The sequence below is a fragment of the Ctenocephalides felis genome, unplaced genomic scaffold (assembly GCF_003426905.1).
Source record: "Ctenocephalides felis isolate EL2017-DRISC unplaced genomic scaffold, ASM342690v1 CF-g0.4_SCAFFOLD_01492, whole genome shotgun sequence".
Classification (NCBI taxonomy): Eukaryota; Metazoa; Arthropoda; class Insecta; order Siphonaptera; family Pulicidae; genus Ctenocephalides; species Ctenocephalides felis.
Genome location: NW_020537646.1, coordinates 3,777,804 through 3,797,623, shown reverse-complemented (window position 1 = coordinate 3,797,623; position 19,820 = coordinate 3,777,804). Strand labels below are relative to the sequence as shown.

Genomic DNA, 19,820 nt, shown 5'->3' with positions numbered 1-19,820 from the left:
AGAATTGCATAATATAAATTCAAGAAACGTTATATATTTTTTATACCTACTATTTATAAATTATTTAAGAACTTTTGTTAATTGGGTGGATGATATAAATCAATTGTATATTTTGATATCACTAAAATATATTTAATGATGTTTAAACTTATCAAACACGTTTTTATTAAACATTTACCAATAAATTTCAAGATTTACAAGAAATAGCTTGTACCAGAACCTCGGATCAAAACTAACATGAGTTCGAGTTGATGATGGAAAGTAATAGATGGGCTACAGATTTTTATATTTGGATGCAAACAAAATATTATTTGAAAAAATTATTTACTAACTTATTTTAGCATTTATTTGCTTAAACATCCACTTATTCACTGATTAATACACTTATTAAATTATTTAGTTAAATTACTAACTTACTTGCAATTGTCATTCAATTTGTATGCAATGCAATTGAAATTAAAAATATTATTTTGATTTTTTTTATTTATTTACTAAAGTAATAATTTGCATAATAAACTACCTAATACTAAGTTATTTGTTTGATTAATTAAATAAATAAAATATTAAATATTCAATAAATTCTAATGCTGTACCACTAGTAAAAGTACCAATACCAACTCTTGAGTATTATTCTTGGAATATTATTAATTACTAATTACAAACCATATTTATAAATTTACACAAAACAAGTTAATTTAAAATGTTTCATTTCTGAAAATTTCAGCAAATTTAAACATTAAAAATATTATCAATTAATTGGACAGTAACATTAATAAGTATGTCACAATAACTAGGTTTAGCAAACTTGCACTTTTAATTGTTTAGAAACAATAAATGCTGACTAAAACAAATATTTCCTACAATATGTCGTTCAATTAATAATTGCAGTATGAATTAATATTTTAAACTATATAAATTCAAAACAGTGATTAAAAATTAATTTTTTTATCATGGGAAATAATTATTTGTGGTTCATATTTTTATTTAACGTTCTGCAAGCAATCAATGGAAAATTAACTGCAATACGTGAGTGATTATTTACAATTTTAATACTTTGTTAAATAATTCTTTTTTTTTATTTTAATTAAAACTTTCTACTAAACTAGTTATACAGTTTTATGTCGATTGAGTAGTAAAAGATTTAATGCAGTTGTAAAATAAAATGTTTTGCACTTACTGAGAGTAATTGAAACTCGTAAATATGGAAAAATAAATCTACTTTTTCACATTTATTGATGGATCATATAACTAAACCAAATAATATTTTTTTATAAATATTTTTTTTATCATTCAAGATTATAATTCTAGTCAGAAGTAAAGATATATTAAGGTTTGTAATTATTTGAATAAGAAAAGAATGTATGACCATTGTCAGGAGAATATTTATTCATAGAATAATTTTCAGTAAATAACGAAGAATTTTTTGAATAAACACTTGAGAATAATATATTTTCAATGTCACATAATGTCGCGAATTACCTTGTATATACATAGATTTTTATGAAAAATAATTATCATATATTAGTGCTTCAAATAGTTTGATAATTTTTAATTTTGTTGATTTTTAGTTGTGTTTTTCATATAATAGAAAAACAAAAAAAAATTAGACATACTCAGAATGAGTAGAATATATGAAATTTTAGTAATGTAAAAAAGTAGTTCATGAAATATAGTTTTTTATGTAAAAATTTACATTCAGAAAATTATTCAATAATTATAAACATTGTTATTAGAAGTATATATTCACAAAAACCATAAATCTTAAATAGCAATTGTTTTTCGAAGTAAAAAAGATAATAATGCAAAATTCTATGTGCAAGCCTAGAAAAGACCAAATATTTTCTTGAGCAATATCTATTTCAAAATTTTTAGAATTGTTTTAGTATCACTCGAATAAAGTTTAAGAATAATATGTATTGTTTATATTTTTTAGTTATATTATTATACTCATTCTATATTTAAATAAATGACAAATATTTTTTAATATACAAAAGAAGTTTGCCAAAGTTTGTTTTCAAGCAACTTTTAATTTGATTATAAATTTCTTTCAATAGATTTTTTTTGGCTTCTCGTGTAAAATACAGTATTGAAAAATATTTTAAATTATTTAGTATATTATTTTTTCCCCAGCTTCTTATATGAGAGTATGTCATCGTTCAGACCCAAATCTCTCAAATTGTGTCCGCCAATCGGTGGAAGAATTGAGACCAAAATTGAGAGAAGGTTTACCAGAATTAAATTTACCATCTTTGGACCCACTTTACATACCAAAACTGACCATGAACAACATTGAAGGAGCTCTCAGTTTGAATTCAGAATTTAGGAATATTACAGTGAGAGGTCCTAGCAATTTTGAGATCGCCAGAGTCGAGTAAGTGGATAGAAAAAGTTGTTTAATATAACAAGTAATCAGTTTGATTTGTTATATATCATATTTCTTTTACTCTTTGGCAGTGTAGACCCAGAAAAATTACGGATACAACTTGACTTAAAATTTCCACGACTGGATTTGGAAGCAAGATATTTCCTTAACGGTAGAATCTTAATTCTGCCAATACAAGGCTCAGGACCATGCACTGGAAATTATTGTAAGCACTAAAATGTCTTAATAAAAATATACATAATTTGTGCAAATGGTTAATTACAAAAATCTTAATTTTGGAAGCCAACATTACTGCAAATGCTGTCATGCAAGCTGAGAAAGTAAAAATTAATGGTGAGGATTATTTGAAGGTGAAAGATATTAAAATCGATTTTGATATTGGTGGAGCAAAGATTGATTTGAAGGAATTGTTTGGTGGAGATGCAAAAATGGGTAAGTAATGTAATAAATTATTTGTTTGAGGATAATTCTAATGCTCTATGCAAAAAAATGCAAACTTTTCATAGCAACCACTTTTCATAGGCCTCTAATATTTTAGCATGGCCAGTTTGAACATAAAATCTACCATTATGCAAAGTTTCATTAAAATCCGATACAAGCTACGCGCAGGTTTTCCTTGTAAGATTGCATATAAATAATTCAGTTTTCTTGGTTTTAACTGAGCATTATTCCTACATTTTGAAAATTATTATTATAAATTATATTCTGGAAATAAATATTTAAATTACATTTTTTTAATAACAATACTTAAAGCTTTACCTAATTTTTTATATAAAGTCAAAAGCAAAAGCATCAACTTTGTTACCAGTTGGAATTGAATATGATGATGTAGAGTATAATTTGTTTCTGGAATTCTAGGAAGTTGCTCTTAAGTTTTACAATATTACTTGAAAAATTGTACTTAATATAGTACATTCTATTTCACCAGGTGAAGCAATGAATCACTATCTAAATGAGAATTGGCGTTCAGTTGCAAGTGAATTTAGACCAGCCTTGCAAAAGGCAATTACTGGTCTAGTAAGAGGTGTCGCCGAAAGAGTATTTTCAGCTTTTCCTTATGATATGTTACTGCCAAAGTAAATGTTCAATTTTCATGATAAAAATTGTAGAAATAGTATTTATTTACAAATATAGATTATTATAAATAAAAGTTCATCTGTAGTTATAGTTTAATCGGTAATAAATAAAGTATTGGCAAATATTAATCTTTTACTTCCTATTTTTTTCTTTTTGGTTTGATTGACACTCAGAAATATATATATACATTGCCTATTAAATTAGAAAATAAAAAAAAAAATAAAAATAAAAACACCCCTTGAAGCGCTAGGCCGTCGGCGATCGCCGACACCGCCGGCGCCTAGCGCCGCTAATGTACATAGGTTATATGGTCTATTGTGATGCAAATTCGCAGCCCCGTTTTTTTTAGAATATAACCGAGTGGTTTATCGTTCTCTGATAAATGACCTTCTTTTAATTTTAATTGTATCTTGAATATAAAGTTGATGAAATTAAATATGCTCCAATATATTTAAGATTTATCCATAATTCAGTAAGTGCTAACTCTTATTATTATTTTTTTTTATTAGATTACTGTTTTTGATCATCAAAATCACCGGCATGTTGTGCCATTTACAACATCATCGATTATGGAAGTAACAACAAATATCTTTAAATTACATTGCTTAATAAATAGTTAGCACACATCTTTTCTTCTATGTGCTATTGATTATCGCTTATTGTTATGATATGTTCGACCCTATTTGTATTTCTTTATGGAATGAAACTGCAAGACATCGTATTATAAGTTGGTGCAGGTGTTTCGAAAGCGCCACCTTACGCAAGAGTCGCCATAAAAATACAAAACAGGCCCGAAGACAGGCATTCAATTTGCAATTATCGGATATTACACAATTTTTGAATATATGCATAAATATCTCTATATATATATATATATATATATATATATATATATATATATATATATATATGATACGAAGAAAACTGCCAATGCGTCGAAATTAAAATATTTTGTTACAAACGTTTTGAGATAAGATGTGTCTCATCATACAACAGACCAAGAGAAAAACTGAAACTAAAGCACAATTAATGCAACTAATCTATTTGATTGTAGGAACACAAAAAAGGTGAATTAAAAAAACACATTGTAAAATAGTAATTCCTTAAAATTGATGTTCTTGAAAAATGAGATTAACACGAGAAACTATGTAGACGATATGGTGAACACCAATCGAATAAATAAAAATTGTAACAACAAAACATTTTTCTAGATACTTGATTTAAATAAATACAAAGTTTTTTTTACCTTATAAGCCTTACCTATAAAAAAATATTACCTAGCAGAAAAGAAGCAGAAATGTATTTAGAATCACTAAACAATCTTTCTAAGTAGTATTACACCTGGTAAAGACATTGTACACGATTTCATGCTCAATGATCACCAGCAGCAACAAAACGCTGCTAATGCGTTTTTTTTATAAATCTTCAAATTTCCACATCATAGTAATTTACTACATTTGCTCCAATATTGAGAATTTGACAAATGACGCATATTATTATGGAATAAAGCACAGAACAGAACGGGCGTCGGTGCCCGTGAGGCGCAAATTGCAGCTGCCGCAATTTGAAAAAATAGCGGAAACTTTCACTAGTCCCGGTGAGCGAGCGCGCGAAATGGAAAAAAGAAGAAAGGTACCTACAGAGACTACAACGTCATCGGAATCCCGTTCTATATACTAAAGGTTCTCAAACTATACGATTGTAACTAAATACTCTTTAGACACAGAAGAAAGATTGGTCAGAAATATGTACCTAATATATTTTTTTAGTTTTTATTCTATTTTCTTCTGCAATCTATGTATATTAAATGTTAATTAAATTAAAGTATAATAGTTAATTATATTATATTAGGTCTTCAGTTATTTTTCTTTTAAGTCTGGTTAGCTGGCCTTCCAGGTAAACTTGACTTGCTAATTGGTTAGGATGGACGTCTTATTTGCTCTAGAATTGCAGGTATGACTGTGTCTTTGTGAATGACCCATGTTGGCATATATTATTTTAATTGCAATCACTGATATAAGAAGATCTTCAAATTTTACATACTTATATATTTATAGGTCATATATCTGCTACGAATGAAACACTCGTGAACTATATATTTTTGTAGTACCTTATGTTACTTATATTTAGCTATTGAAATATGTTCAACTGTTACTACATTCCTAAAATGGTAATAAACTTACTAAATATTTAAAAAAATAAATGCAATAATATATCTATATGTATCTTAAAAGAATAAAGTTTCAAGAGCTGCTTATATAGAGTATGTCCGCTTATATATTTTTACTTTGATTTATGGCTTACTATGAGAGATTTATTTATTCGTGTGTAATGTAATTTAGAAATTGAGAAAATTTGTAAATTTATGTAATTACATGGTCAGGTTTTAAGCAGTTAGGCTGAAGTAAAATTATTAAAAATGATAGTTGATATATTTTTTAATTTAATTTATTTATTTAATTAATAATTTTGAATGAGAGAATTGATATGAAAATTAATTTTTAAGTTATTTTAAAGAAAGATTTAATAAAAATAACAAATTTTATAAAAAATGTGTTTTCTGCAATAGTTAAATAAACATCACGATTTTTTTTTTCAATCAGAAATTATTCTCTTATTGATAGTCCTAAATTGTTTCAAAATCTTTAGGATTAGTTGCTCCATTTTTTTTGTAGACAGGAAAATTGCATTTATTGAAAATGGCATCTAAATATAAATTTCAAAATCTATTAAAAATAACTAATTATTATTTTTATGGATTTTTGATTAAAAGTTTGAAAATCGTTGCTCCAGAAGAGAGGAGGCGGCACCGGCGGTAGTCACGCAAGATCGCATTGCAAGATCAAATTCTGGCATATGTCAAGATAATAATCAGAGAACTAGCACTCTTTGAATAAAACTGATCATTCATGTAGAAGATTATAATAAATAGGCAATTTTAATATAATTTTCCACAAACATTCAAAATAAGGCAAGAATTACAAACATTCTAAATAAAGCAAGACTATTGTAAATCCACATCAACTCATTTCTATGAAAACGTTCTTTACTTTACCAATGATCTTTGAGCAAATTACAATACAATTTTATAAATAATTTGCAATAAATTACGGTTCTTTCCCCTAAACTGGTCAAAAACCTGAAACATTAATTTATGTATCTATTCCCATAGTTAATTATATTTCTACTTAAATTTTTATCCCAGTGCACTTTGTAAAATATTAATGAACATCATCATAAAATTCTCGTGTCGGCTTTATTGCCAATATTTTTATATATTTTATAATAAAACAACTTTATATCAGCGCGGTACTTTCTTTTGACATAAACCGTATAATAAGTAATCAATCGGGTTTTCTTCGCAACAGCTTTTTGATTATTTATTTCTAAAACAAAATATGAACATAAAATATTTTATGGTAATAAAATATTAAATATAAGATAATTTTTCTATCAGGTTTATGATAAAATTATTACCTGATTAATTATTAAAATAGTAATAATTTATAATATAATAATAATAAATTCAAATGCTTCTGAATTTGAGAATAGCACGTTGTATTATTAGTATTTTTATTCCCATCCTACGATTTATTTATAAAAATAAATGTGTCTTTTTCTATAATTGAAAAATGTTATTCTTTTCCGAAGACAAATGAAAGTGAACGTTATTATCCGTCATTATAAGTAAGTGGATCTCTTGGTATAATTTGTGTACAAACAGTTGCACAAATGCATATGCAATCAAAGGTGTATATCCCAGAACGTATAATTATATTGTGTCATTTATTTACTCACAATAATTATAGAATTATTACAACAAACTTGAATCGGTTTCCTGGCAAAAGTTCAGTGACATGGAATTGGAATAATTTGTTCTGATTGTGAGCAACAATTACAAATTAATAAATAATTCATAAAATGTTGAGAAATGTGCTGGAATTATATTCAGTTAATGTAGAATATGGTATGTGATTAATAAATGCTTCCTAAATTATACATACAGTATTGAATGCATTTTTTACATAAAATATACAGACAATATAAATTTCGAATAATTAAAATAAATTAATTTTTTTTTTCAATCGATTGAAATTAAGTATACTTGATTTTTTTAAATATTAAAATTTTGAGATTGTGAATTTATGATCTTTTCTAATCTTCCAGAAGAAGAAGTTGATGTCTATGCCAGAAACTTTGATTTGCTAATTATATGGTTTTTTGGACGTGTAAAGTAATTCTGAATCATTGGATACCAAATATCAAGATGTTTGTATGAGATTATCTGGGTCAATTAATAATCAACCAATTGTCGATATTTTTCTCAAAAATTTCTGAACCATTTCGAAAATTTAAGAGCATATTTAATTTTTGAAAATAAATTTTGATGAAGCATTCTATAATTATAGAGTGATAACTATGTAAGAGCTTCACAAATATCCTAAATTTTTATGATTTTGCGAGTGTTTTAAAATTGAAGTTTGGAATACTGGTTCTGATCAAATGTTGCTAGATCTTAATTTTATAATTTGCCTTAAGGAAAGTGCCACCTACTGTAAGTTTGTTCCAATCTCCATGAAAATTCCATTCTTACTGACTATTCTAACCTCTAGAAGCTCTTCTAGTGTAAAATAGCACAGTAATATTATTCAACCTAATTTTATTCAGAAATCTAATATAACACTTTTATTCAAAATAAATTGTAGTTTTACCTATATAGTTTTTGGTGAAATGTAATTGATCAGCAACTTTATTCGTTTTCTTCCACTACTACTACTATATATAAAGAATTCGAAGACAACCTGAAGCATAAATTCGTAATATCCAAAATCATTGCATTTTCTTCCAAAATCATTAGCCAATTTGTTTCTGGATCATGATCATAGCAGGAAGAAGGAATAACCAAATTTTGGATTTATATTTATAAAATTGAGAGAATGACCATAGGTAGAAGTTTAATATGTCCCAGTTCCTTGAATTTTATGATAGTTTTATCTTCATAGTTTCTGGTTGATCAAAACTCAAATTTTACCACCTGTACTATTTATAAATTGTTCTAACACTGCCAAGAGCATAAAATCAGAATTTACAAAATCTTTGCAGATTCTTCCAAAATCATGAGCCGCCATTTGTTTCTGGATCATGGTCATAGCAGGAAATAGGAAGAAATGACCAAATTTAGGATTCACATTTAGGACAATGAGAGAATAGTAGAAGTTTCATTTGTCCTAGTTACTTGTACGTTTTGATGAAAGAGCTATTGGAATTACAAAATAATGAATGGCCAATTTTGTTTGGTTTTGTCTTTCTCCATTTGATTTTTATGATAGTTTATATGTATGGTTGATCAAAAACTGAAATTTTCACCACCTGTACTATCTATAAACTGATCTAACACTGCCAGGAACATAAAATGGGATTATCCAAAATCTTTGCAGTTTCTTCCAAAATTACAGATCTGTTTGGGTTTGCTTTCAGTCATACCAGGAAATAGAATCAATAGATTCAGGAAGATGAGTAAATGTCTAAAATTGTAAGCCTAATATGATAGGTTTATCTTCATCGTACGTAATGTCTGGTTGATCAAAAGCTCAAATTTTCTCGACCTGTTCTATCTATAAATTTATGTAACACTGCCAGGAGCATATAATGAGAATATCCAAAATCTTCGCAGTTTCTTCCAAAATTGCAGACATGTTTGGGTTTGCTTTCAGACATAGCAGGAAATAGATTGGATAATTATTCAGGAAGTTCAGTAAATGTCTAAAAGTGGAACTTTAATATGTCCTACCTCCTAAACCATTATTTTTAAGATAGGGCTGCTGGAATTACAAAATAATGCATTTAATTGAAGCATAATTGGAAAAAATAATCGCCAATTTCGTTCACATTCCAGTTGCCGTTCCAGAGCGGACGTGGACGGTTAGAAAGCGCTCAAACTTCACGCTGATTGGTCTCGGCGGGAAATACAAAACAAATCGCAGATGCGTTCCTCAGCAGGAGTACGAGATACTACCGCAAACCAATAATTCCGCATCGCAGTTCTTATCCGATACTCAACTAGACAACAACACGAATTCATAAATAAATTCATGATAAAAACAATAACAGAAAATTTCACCGGTCAGATTACATCTTTAACTGATTATAACATAACGACGGAATCATCATCATAATCTTGGAAGACTTTCGTTTTCTATATTGGAACTCTCGCCAGTGGGATAGATAATAAATCGGAATTTATTGGAATTTTTTACATAATTTTTTAATCAGTGATATACTGGGACAAGAAGCTTGGTGAAAAGTGTATATTATATTAAGGATTATGAAATTGTATGTGGCACTATGTCTTGCATTTCTGCAAGTTTTAGGAACCACCGGGGAAATGGTCATCGAGAATCGTATGCCTCTACTAAAATCAAAACGTAAGTAGAAAAAAATATATAAAATACACACACACACACACACACACACACACATATATATATATATATATATAAATACTTATAAATAAAAAAAAATAACTACTAATTCCAAACCGACAACCAACTATTGTTATAGCTGTATGTACAAATTTCAAAATAAGAATTGTGAAGCTTCAAAATTTGTCGTAAAAATATCAAATATAATTTGTTAATAACACACTAATTTGTTAGGATGATAATATAAAAATACAGATACATCTAATAAATTATTATCATTACCTTTGATGAAACTTGTTATAGTTGGTTTCAGAACTTCTATATAGTAGTTCATTTTATAAAAAAATGATATTTTCGGTAATGATTAATCAGTAATTAGTCAATAATGTAAAAACTTATAATAGTGAGTAATTTCATTATGTATTTATTTTATACGTGTTTTATTTATAACTTATATTATTTATACTTGTGTATAAATGATATAAGGTTTCTGTATACTGACAATGTTGCTATTAAAAGTGGCTATTAAAATATTTAAAAATGAAAAAAATGACAATTTTTTTTTTTATATTATTATATTATATTAAATATTTATGAAGAAAAAACACGAATTACTAGAAAATATCTATTATTATGTTACCCGGTCAACATTATTGACACAACCTTTAAAATTTTGTTTTCGTTTTTACACCGCTACGTGCTCATTTTTCAAGTTTTAAATAGTTCAGTTTAAATTTATCCTACTAATTAAATTTGTTAAAATTAACCATAAGACTTTAATTTACAGCTGACTGGCTTGGAGTATGCCAAATGTCCAATCCAAACAAGGACGACTGTTTCAAAAATCTTTTTGAAGGAATGTTCCCAGCGTTGTCGAGAGGTAAAATAAATAGAATAAATTATAAAAAATATTTGAAAAAAATATGAAAAAATATTTAGAACAAATTTTATCGTAATTACAATAATTATTTTTACATTAAGCCCGAATCATACGACGCTTGTTCTCTGGGCTGGATCGCATGCTTGATTTTGTCGTGCTAGATTTCATGATAGTTTTTCAAGCCGTTCAAATCACACGATGCGAGAAAGCTTGCTTGCTCTGAGCGATATTTGTTTTAGCTTGCTAGGTTTTTAAATGTGATAAACCACATGTCAAAAAAATGCTTCCCTATTGGTTTGAACAAACAAATCCATCCACAAAAAAGGCGAACGTTCAAAGTCTGAATCACACGAGGCTTGTTTTGTTGCTTTTTTGTACTGCTAGCTGGCATGCTGGTTATCAAGTAGGCAAAATGCAATCATGGAAAAGTTAGAACGTGTGCTATTTTTGTAGATGGATTTGTTCGTTCGAACCAATAGGGAGGAAGTATTTGGTCATGTTATTTATAATATTTGATAATCTAGCAAGCTAAAACAAATATCACTCAAAAATCTAGCAAGCCAAAACAAATCACACTTAAAAATTAAGCATGCTAAAACAAAACATACTCAAAAATCAAGTATTCAATGTAGCCAGTCCAGAAAACAAATGCCGCGTGATTCGGGCTTCATTCATAGGTCTATGATCCATCCACAAAAATAGCGCACATTCTGATATCAAAATCTCGCATGCTGGAAACAAATGGAGATCGATTACCCATCATTTAGCCTACTTGATAACGAGCATGCCAGCCAGCCAACCAAAAAAGCAACGAAACAAGCGTCGTGTGTTTCGGGCTTTACACAAATATTTTCGAGCATATCTAGCACAATTACTTAACCCATTATGTCATGAATGTAAATCCCGAACAAATAATTCGACTTACGTGATTATATTTGGTAATTGAAGACTTTAATATATTCATGTTATGTATTCAATGATCAAAACAAAAGTAAAAAATTGTTTGTAATGTTATTAATCTAGTTTTTTAACTTCCCGTAGGGTAAGTTATAGTAATCGCAAAAAAATCGAAAATGAAAATTTTTATATATCTTTACGTTTCAGAGGTTTCTGAATATTTTGGCATACCTTAGAAAAAATGGATGTATGTGTGTGTGTGTGTGTGTGTGTGTGTGTGTGTGTGTGTGTGTGTGGGTGTGTGTGTGTGTGTGCGTGTGTGTATGTATGTGCGGATACAAATTTTCGTCGACGATTTCGGGAACACCGATCAACCGATTTGAATAATTCAAAAAACATTCGATTCGTATTGATAAGGAGACGTGCTGATTAGTTTTTGGCGAAAGCAGGTCCAGCCGTTCCAAAGATACGGGGCAAAAAGTGCCGAAAACGGTAACTCAGTTTTTAAGAGAACGGAGCGTCCGATTTTAATAATTCAAAAAACATTTTACTTGTATTGACAAGGTGAAGAACCGATCAAATTTTCATAAAGGCAGGTTTAGCGGTTTCGGAGATCTAATGAAAAAAATAAAAAAAAATGCCATTTGGCGGTCATAATTGATCATTAGACATATGCACATCAAATTATCAGATATTTTATAGAGATTTTAACAATAAGTATAATTTTGGTTTACAGTCCTATGGGTTCCGTACCAATGTTTACGCGTTAGACGTCGACGCGGCGCTTATGCGGTTTGATATTTCGTCTTTATGCAGTTAAAGCAGTACGATTGCTTTGAAAAAAGTTTAGATCTTTCAAAATATGTCAAAAAAAGAAAACATTTTTTTTTCAAAAAAAAAAATTAAAAAAAATTAAAATTTTTTTTTCAAAAAAATAAATTAAAAAAAATTAAAATTTTTTTTTTCAAAAAAAAGTAATTTTTTGTCTAATTGTTTGTCAAAAATCTTATTTTTTCGAAGTAATTTTTTTTCAAAAATGTTAATCGTTTTTAAAAAAATAATTTTTGGTACGGGAAGTTCCAGCAATTTGCCTTAAGGCACGATGCCTTAATTGCCTTAAGACAGAATTCCACTTACAGCTAGTTAGTGTTACGATCATGTAACTCGTTATAATAACCCACATAGTAATTCGAAAATTCAATGATGAAAACAACTTTTATAATGATAATAAATAATTAGTCATTAGTATTTGTAAAGAATAATGATGTTAAACATGGTATTTTCAATTTTTTGCTACAACTACACATGTGATTTAATTATTTTTGAGAATTGTTGGCAATGTTCTGCTAACTTTTTTTAAAAGACCAAATAAAAACTAGGTTTTAAAAATTTCATAACAGATTATACCAAATTTTAATCAATATTTATAATTAACACTTTTTGTACAATTTTTTAAAATGTTCGTTTAGTGCTCTATTGCAATGATAAATTTAAATAAATACGCCGATTTTTTTTTTAATTTTAATAATTCCGATAAAATGAAGTTCAACTGGTTTGCATACTGCAAATCCAAGTTTTTTTTTAATTTTGGTGAAGAACGATTCAGAATGACTAGAAACGTTCAGAAAACGTGAATAGTAAATTGTATCTTATGCAAAGACAAATCTTTTATGAACATTTAATAAAATTATTTTTTGATTTTTGTTTAATAAAATGTAGTTGTGTGTTTTTTTGTATAAAAAATGATCTGGATGTGAAAAGATTAGTGAATTAGTAATTTATGCAAAAACTAAAGTCGTGTTATTTGGATTATATATTCTGGAATTAAGGCAATGAATAATGCATTGGAATAATTATTAGAAATCAAAATTATCTAGTTCTCCATATTAGCAATTATTTGTAAATTTTTACAGCCTCATAACAAGTTAGATTATTATTTAATATTTTTTAGTATTGTTTCATGTCAAAACAAACAAAAATATCTGTATCATTCTGGAAGATTTATTATCTTCATTGAAAATAATTAAATTGAGGAATTTTTAGTAGTAGTCTGTTGACTATTCTAATAGTTTTTAGTTTTGGAAATTGCATGAGTTAAATAGTAAAAACTGAAGGTGAAAGATTGTAACTAACTAAAATCACCTAGAATTGGGCTAAATTTAGAAAAAAAAATATTCAATTTAGATTCCAGAATTATAGCATTAAGTAAGACGTTAGCTTTCTTGAATACAAAATTTGATAGGATTTTCGTATTGGAAATGTTCCTGTAATATTGGTTATAGAATTCCATACATCATTCTCTTAACTTTATGACAAGAGTAGGCAGTACTATCCTAGGGCAAGTCCGTAGATTCGGTTAAACACCAACTCAATTAAGAAAATAATATTTTGAGAGATTTTACATTACCATTTCACACCGCAGTGTTCAAAAATGTGCTATTTTCAATTGGAAACATGTTTTGTTGAAACAAATAAAATACCTATATGTGCTTTCTTGTCAATTTAACATTTTTTTTTAACAAATTTGAGTCAAAATTTTGGTACCAGTTTTCCATTCAAATTGAAGATCGATAGGGTATAAAATGATATATAACTTTGCAATAATTGGTTGGATCAATATATGGCAATAAATGAACATATTGCAAAAAATATTTAGTTTGTGAACCTTGAACAACATCTAATCGAATTTAAAACATCATTATACCTAGCAAACATCAGTAATATTTTTTTTAATATATGTTGAATGGCAATCAGAACTATCATATTCTATAAGCCATTGAGCTATAATTTTGATCCCCAATGTGGCGTGGTAGAAGATTTGCAGTAAGATACTTCTACTTTCTCAAATGAGATCTTCAGGAGCAACAAAAATTAACAAATGTTTATTCTATCCCAGGTATTCCAGAAATAGGTGTAGCTAGTTTCGAGCCTCTGCACATCGACGGAGTGATGGTGTCAAGGGGATCAGGCGGCCTGGCCCTATCAGGCGGCTTCCGTGACCTGCAGGTCGGCGGTCCCAGCAATGCCACCGTACAAAGAGCAAGGTGAATTTGCCGCTACGTTTACTTTCTCTTGCTGCTAGAATGCGATTTATCTGATATTCATGCAGTCGTCTATCTAATAAATATATCGTGCATGCACACAACATGCAGTTGCATTGGATGCACAGGAAAGCACGTCATAAATACTCTCGCTCGGGGAACGAACCGATAAATTGTAATGAGTTGATTTATTACTTCGGATAGAAATCACATAATGCGATATTTTTTATAACTACAACATTGTTATTGGTTAGGAGACTCCCGTGTGCTTGTATTTTTATATAAGATTATTCTAAAATTGCAAGTACTAGAGGCAGAAATTGCTTTTCTTACACGTTTTGGACCATTTTTTATAAGCATTATCTATTTGCTTACGCAGATTCAATACAAGATATAATCAAAATGTTCAACGCGAACCAGATCAAAAAATCAATCAATTTTCAATAAATCCACAGAAAAAAGATTTTTTTTAACATTTATTGACTAGAAGAAGGAGTGAATAAGTTAAAAAACTTTATTTAGTAATATATTGTTCATTTTGTTTATTGACTTTTTGTTATCTTTTAAGCAGCATCATTTTACCACTTTCATATAAGTTCTGATTTTTATCATCAAAAAACTGAATCAGGTACAAATTGACCCCAACATAATCATTGAATTGTTTATTATTCAAAAAGTTTTGTGAACAGTAATCAGAAGCTTCAGAACAGAAGGTCAGGACAGTAGGGTGGATATGGCAAACTATGTCCCAATCAAGCACTAATAATTTTTCTTCAGTGGCCAAAGATACGTGATATGTCAATAATGGAACAAATCATAAATTTTTCAATTCAGGCTGCTTTTTTTTCATTTACATTGTGTAATTTTATTAGTTGTTCAACGTAGATATCAGAATTGATCATTCGGTTGGTAATAACAGTTCAAAGTAGACAATTCCTGTTTAATCATCTATTGAACGACGAGAGCGGTGTCTATCTTGGAATGTAAAATCACCAAAACGAAATTTAGCAAACTAATTTTGACACTGCCGTTTTATTAGGGCTTTATTATCATAAACAGCTCATAACTTTTTGGGAGCTTAAGATGTCTCTTTACCTTTGCAGAAATGAAAAAACAATTTTTTTTTATTATATTTTTAACAGCAATCAGAACCTTACGTCCTATGAGCTGTTGGGCTGACACTTATCCTTACTTCGTATTTTTAAATGGTAACCCAACAACATTCTATACTAAATATTGACAAAAGTCATGTTAGTGTGAAGTCAGGCGTATTTCTCAGGTTGTCAGATAGAATACCTAACCTGGAAACTGCACAAATATAAAAAACAATCTTAGATAACAGTTTCTGACACGGCTTCATAACGAAGGAGTGACGTTGCAGTTTATGTGTAAAACGCCTGAATGAACAGCAAATACATAAAAATTGACAGTATTCAGTCTAATTAAGTTGGACCGTAACATGGCCTTGCCTGAACATTTTTTTGTTATGCAACAAAATCGGTCCCTCATTTCCCAACCTAATATTTCTGATCAACCCTGATTAAAATCGGTTTCTTTTCCAGCATTGACTTTGTTACAAGGCAAATGAACTTCGACCTAGCAATTCCCAAATTGAAAATCGATGCCAAGTACAGCCTAAAAGGCAACATCCTGCTCCTTCCAGTGGTGGGCAATGGTGATGCCAGGTTGACCCTACGAGATGTCATGACCAGTGTCAGTACAAATTTCAGTTTGGTTGAGAGCGAACCTGGTAGACAGGTCCTCAACATCGACACAATGAAAGTTACTTTCATTGTTGGAGGAATGCGTATACATCTTACGAATTTGTTCAATGGAAACGAAATTCTAGGTAATTGTAATAGTAATATGATAAATCTCACCAATTTCCATGAGCAAATTAACAAAATAAGTTAGTTGTTGGAATTGGTTTAAGCCAAAATATTTTGTACTTATAGTGCAACATGTATGGTGTCAATATGAATATAAATTTTGTTGTTCCTATAAACGTTATTATAAAAGTTATCACATGAAGGTTCAAATTACAAGAGAACCGACGTTTATCAATAACAGCAATTTGCAAATAAAATAGTGATTTAATTTTGACAAATATACCAAGTGTCTATATATTGGGACTATGTAGTTCTATTTTAAATTTTAGTTAAACAAGAATTATTTCATTTATTTTTTCCAGGTGCAAGTTTGAATCTGTTTTTGAACCAAAACGCCATGGAAGTTATCTCCGAACTAAGAAGTGATCTTGAAAGTGGTTTAGCTGATATTTTCAAAGCCTTATGGAACAACGTTTTCTCAAGACTTCCTTTAGATTTATGGACAATTCCTTGAACTTTTAAAACACACATTATCTGTGATCAAAATAATAATCTCTAAGTTAAAAAGCATTTCATTCCAAATAACCATCACGAAAAAAATGATATCGCTCTTAAATAAGTTTCTTATAAGTATTATTTTTTATGTTATTTTAGTTTGTAATTTTTATTAAGGTATTTGTAAAATTAATGCACTTTTAACTATAGTTTAATGAAGTTATTATGTGAATGAGAGAATTGTGATAACTATTATTGTTGTTGTATGTTTGATATATTTTATAGATTTATAATGTTGTATCTTTAAACAGAAAATTTACAAAATAAATTGTATATAAAAAAAGTTTAATTTCACTAGAAAATTTTATTTAGTATTTTTAACAAAGGACGATAAAATATTTTCAAAAGATTTTTGACACAGTATTTAAAACTTGTACTTTATACAGGACAAATTTAAATAAATACAGTTCAAATTTAGTGTATTGAATTTGAGACAAAAATCAAATGCATCAAAATTTGTACATTTTGAGTTTTTTAAAGAAAGGAACGTCTGATTTTACTTATATACACGATGACATGCACCACTAGTTATTATTTTTTTATATTAATTTTTGAAATTCTAATGTATAATTTGAACAACATTTGAGAAATTTAATTACAAAGTCAACTTTTTTGATAAATATTGTCGATGTCAGTATGTACGAATAATTACCAAAAATAATCCAAATCAATAAATTGCTAATATTTCAATTTTTGACAAAATTTGAAAAGTTTTAATTGTACAATTTGGTATCAAATAGAGTGAAAACTTGCTCTATAAAATAGATATTTTTAAAAGTTTAAAAGAATGAACTCTCGGAATCTATAATACTTCAAAGAACATGTTGATCTGCGTGAATTAAATTAATCAAAAATTAACACCTGTTTCTTTGAACTTCTAAATTTATATCTTAAAATGTTTTGCAACATTTTTGTTGTCGAACCCAAAGTAAGATTTGTGTACAAGAAATATTACTATAACCAATAATATTAATTTGAGTGTGTAATATTGATTATTAATTATAAATGAAAACATAAATTGATAATTTGACTAAAATAATTTAAAACTGACTTTTTAAAACGCTTTTCTTCAATAACTGTGATAAATGCATATACGTAATTGCATATTTAAAAGAGTGTAATCTTCATAATTTCAAAGCATAATTTTTTTCTATTATTCAAATTGACACATTACAAGTTGTAATTTACAACAATTATCAAATACAATGTACAGAAATTTTTATTTTTATTATTTATGAGCAAAGTATCTAATTATCCATGAATAATTTATAAGACATACAAGGAAGACAATAGCTACTAATGATCAGTAACATTGATTATCCATGTTAACTTTCTATCATTATGAGAAGAAAATATAATAACATTTGTAGTGCTGGTAAACAAATTGTCTATATTAAATAAATGCATACATTAAACAATACAAATTTCAGCATAATTTAGAAAAATGAACGTTGAAGAAACGGGCATACTGAAAATGAAACAAAACTAATAATTAAGCTAGCATATTATATGGTATTTTTTGACTTTCATCTTGAATATAATAATATTTTCACAAATCCTATTTTCATCAATAATAGTAATACTAATCCTTACCATTAAATAATGATTCAAAGGTAAGAGGTATAAATTATAGTTTATATTTCTCAAGAAGTTATTTATGGTACACTTGGAAGTTCCTATTTTTGATCCTCAATATTTCGAGTTTCAAAAGTTGTGTATGATAAAGAACATTTTTTTCATAATATTTTTACTATTCCATTTATTCTAAAAAAATTTAATAATAAATACGCCCGAATGGATACAATAGTACAAAAATGAAATGTTTCACGATTGATCATCAGGAGCATTAAAAATAACAAAAACCAATATTATCAACAAATATATATTCAGAGTTCCAATCTGTAGTTATTTGGTTTTCTCAAATTATAGAAATTTCTCTAGATTTTTTTTGATTTATCAAAAATTAATGATTGGTTTTTGTTTTTGACGTCATCACCACGTACATTTTTTTTCTTGGATTTTTGAATAGCAATCAGAATTTAACAGATTTATAATATCGTCGAATTTTATAGGGCAACTTCATAAGGCAACTTACCGAGGGAAAAAATCGCATAAGAAAAAAAGATATTTATATTTCTTTTCATCTTTTTAAAGCCTTCTGAACTATTTGGCATACTTTAGCTAAAATGCATGTATGTGTGTTTGTGGATGTGTAAGTATGCGCGGATACAATTTTTTGTTGACGATTTCAAAAACACGGATCAACTGATTAGAATGATTCAAAAAATATTCGATTACTACCGATAGAGAGACGTGCTGATTAGTTTTTGGCCAAAGTTTCCAAATACCAAAAATGCAAAAAGTGCCTAAAATTGTATAACTCAGTATTTCAAAATATTGAACTTAATTTCACGATGCAATGCACTACAAATTTTTTCTATTAAATTTTGAAATTCAAATGATTAATTTGAAACAGTAATGCCTCGAAAAATCATTTTGAAATTTTAACTAGTTTCGATCCAAGAGTTGATCAGAAGGAGAGTTTTCTAAAGCATTTTATAAAACTATGACCAACATCTACTTTACCAGAAAATTTCCAAAACTTTTATATTTATTCAAATTCCACGTATATTTAAAACAATTTAAAAATTAGTTATTCAAATTTCACATACATTTGTTAATAAATTTCATAAAATTTTATCTAATTTCAATCTTCCTAGAAAATACTGAACATAT

General features: G+C 28.0%; 1 protein-coding gene across 1 annotated transcript; it reads left to right on the top strand.

The window, feature by feature from the left end:
• Positions 1-254: 254 nt before the first annotated feature.
• LOC113370271 lies at positions 255-17,043 on the top strand. Its single transcript, XM_026610943.1, has 10 exons — positions 255-261; positions 2,131-2,371; positions 2,455-2,588; positions 2,666-2,815; positions 3,312-3,459; positions 9,782-9,885; positions 10,670-10,762; positions 14,556-14,703; positions 16,263-16,549; positions 16,892-17,043. Exons 1-10 carry the CDS (start codon positions 255-257, stop codon positions 17,041-17,043), a joined length of 1,464 nt encoding a protein of 487 aa, XP_026466728.1.
• Positions 17,044-19,820: the final 2,777 nt, after the last annotated feature.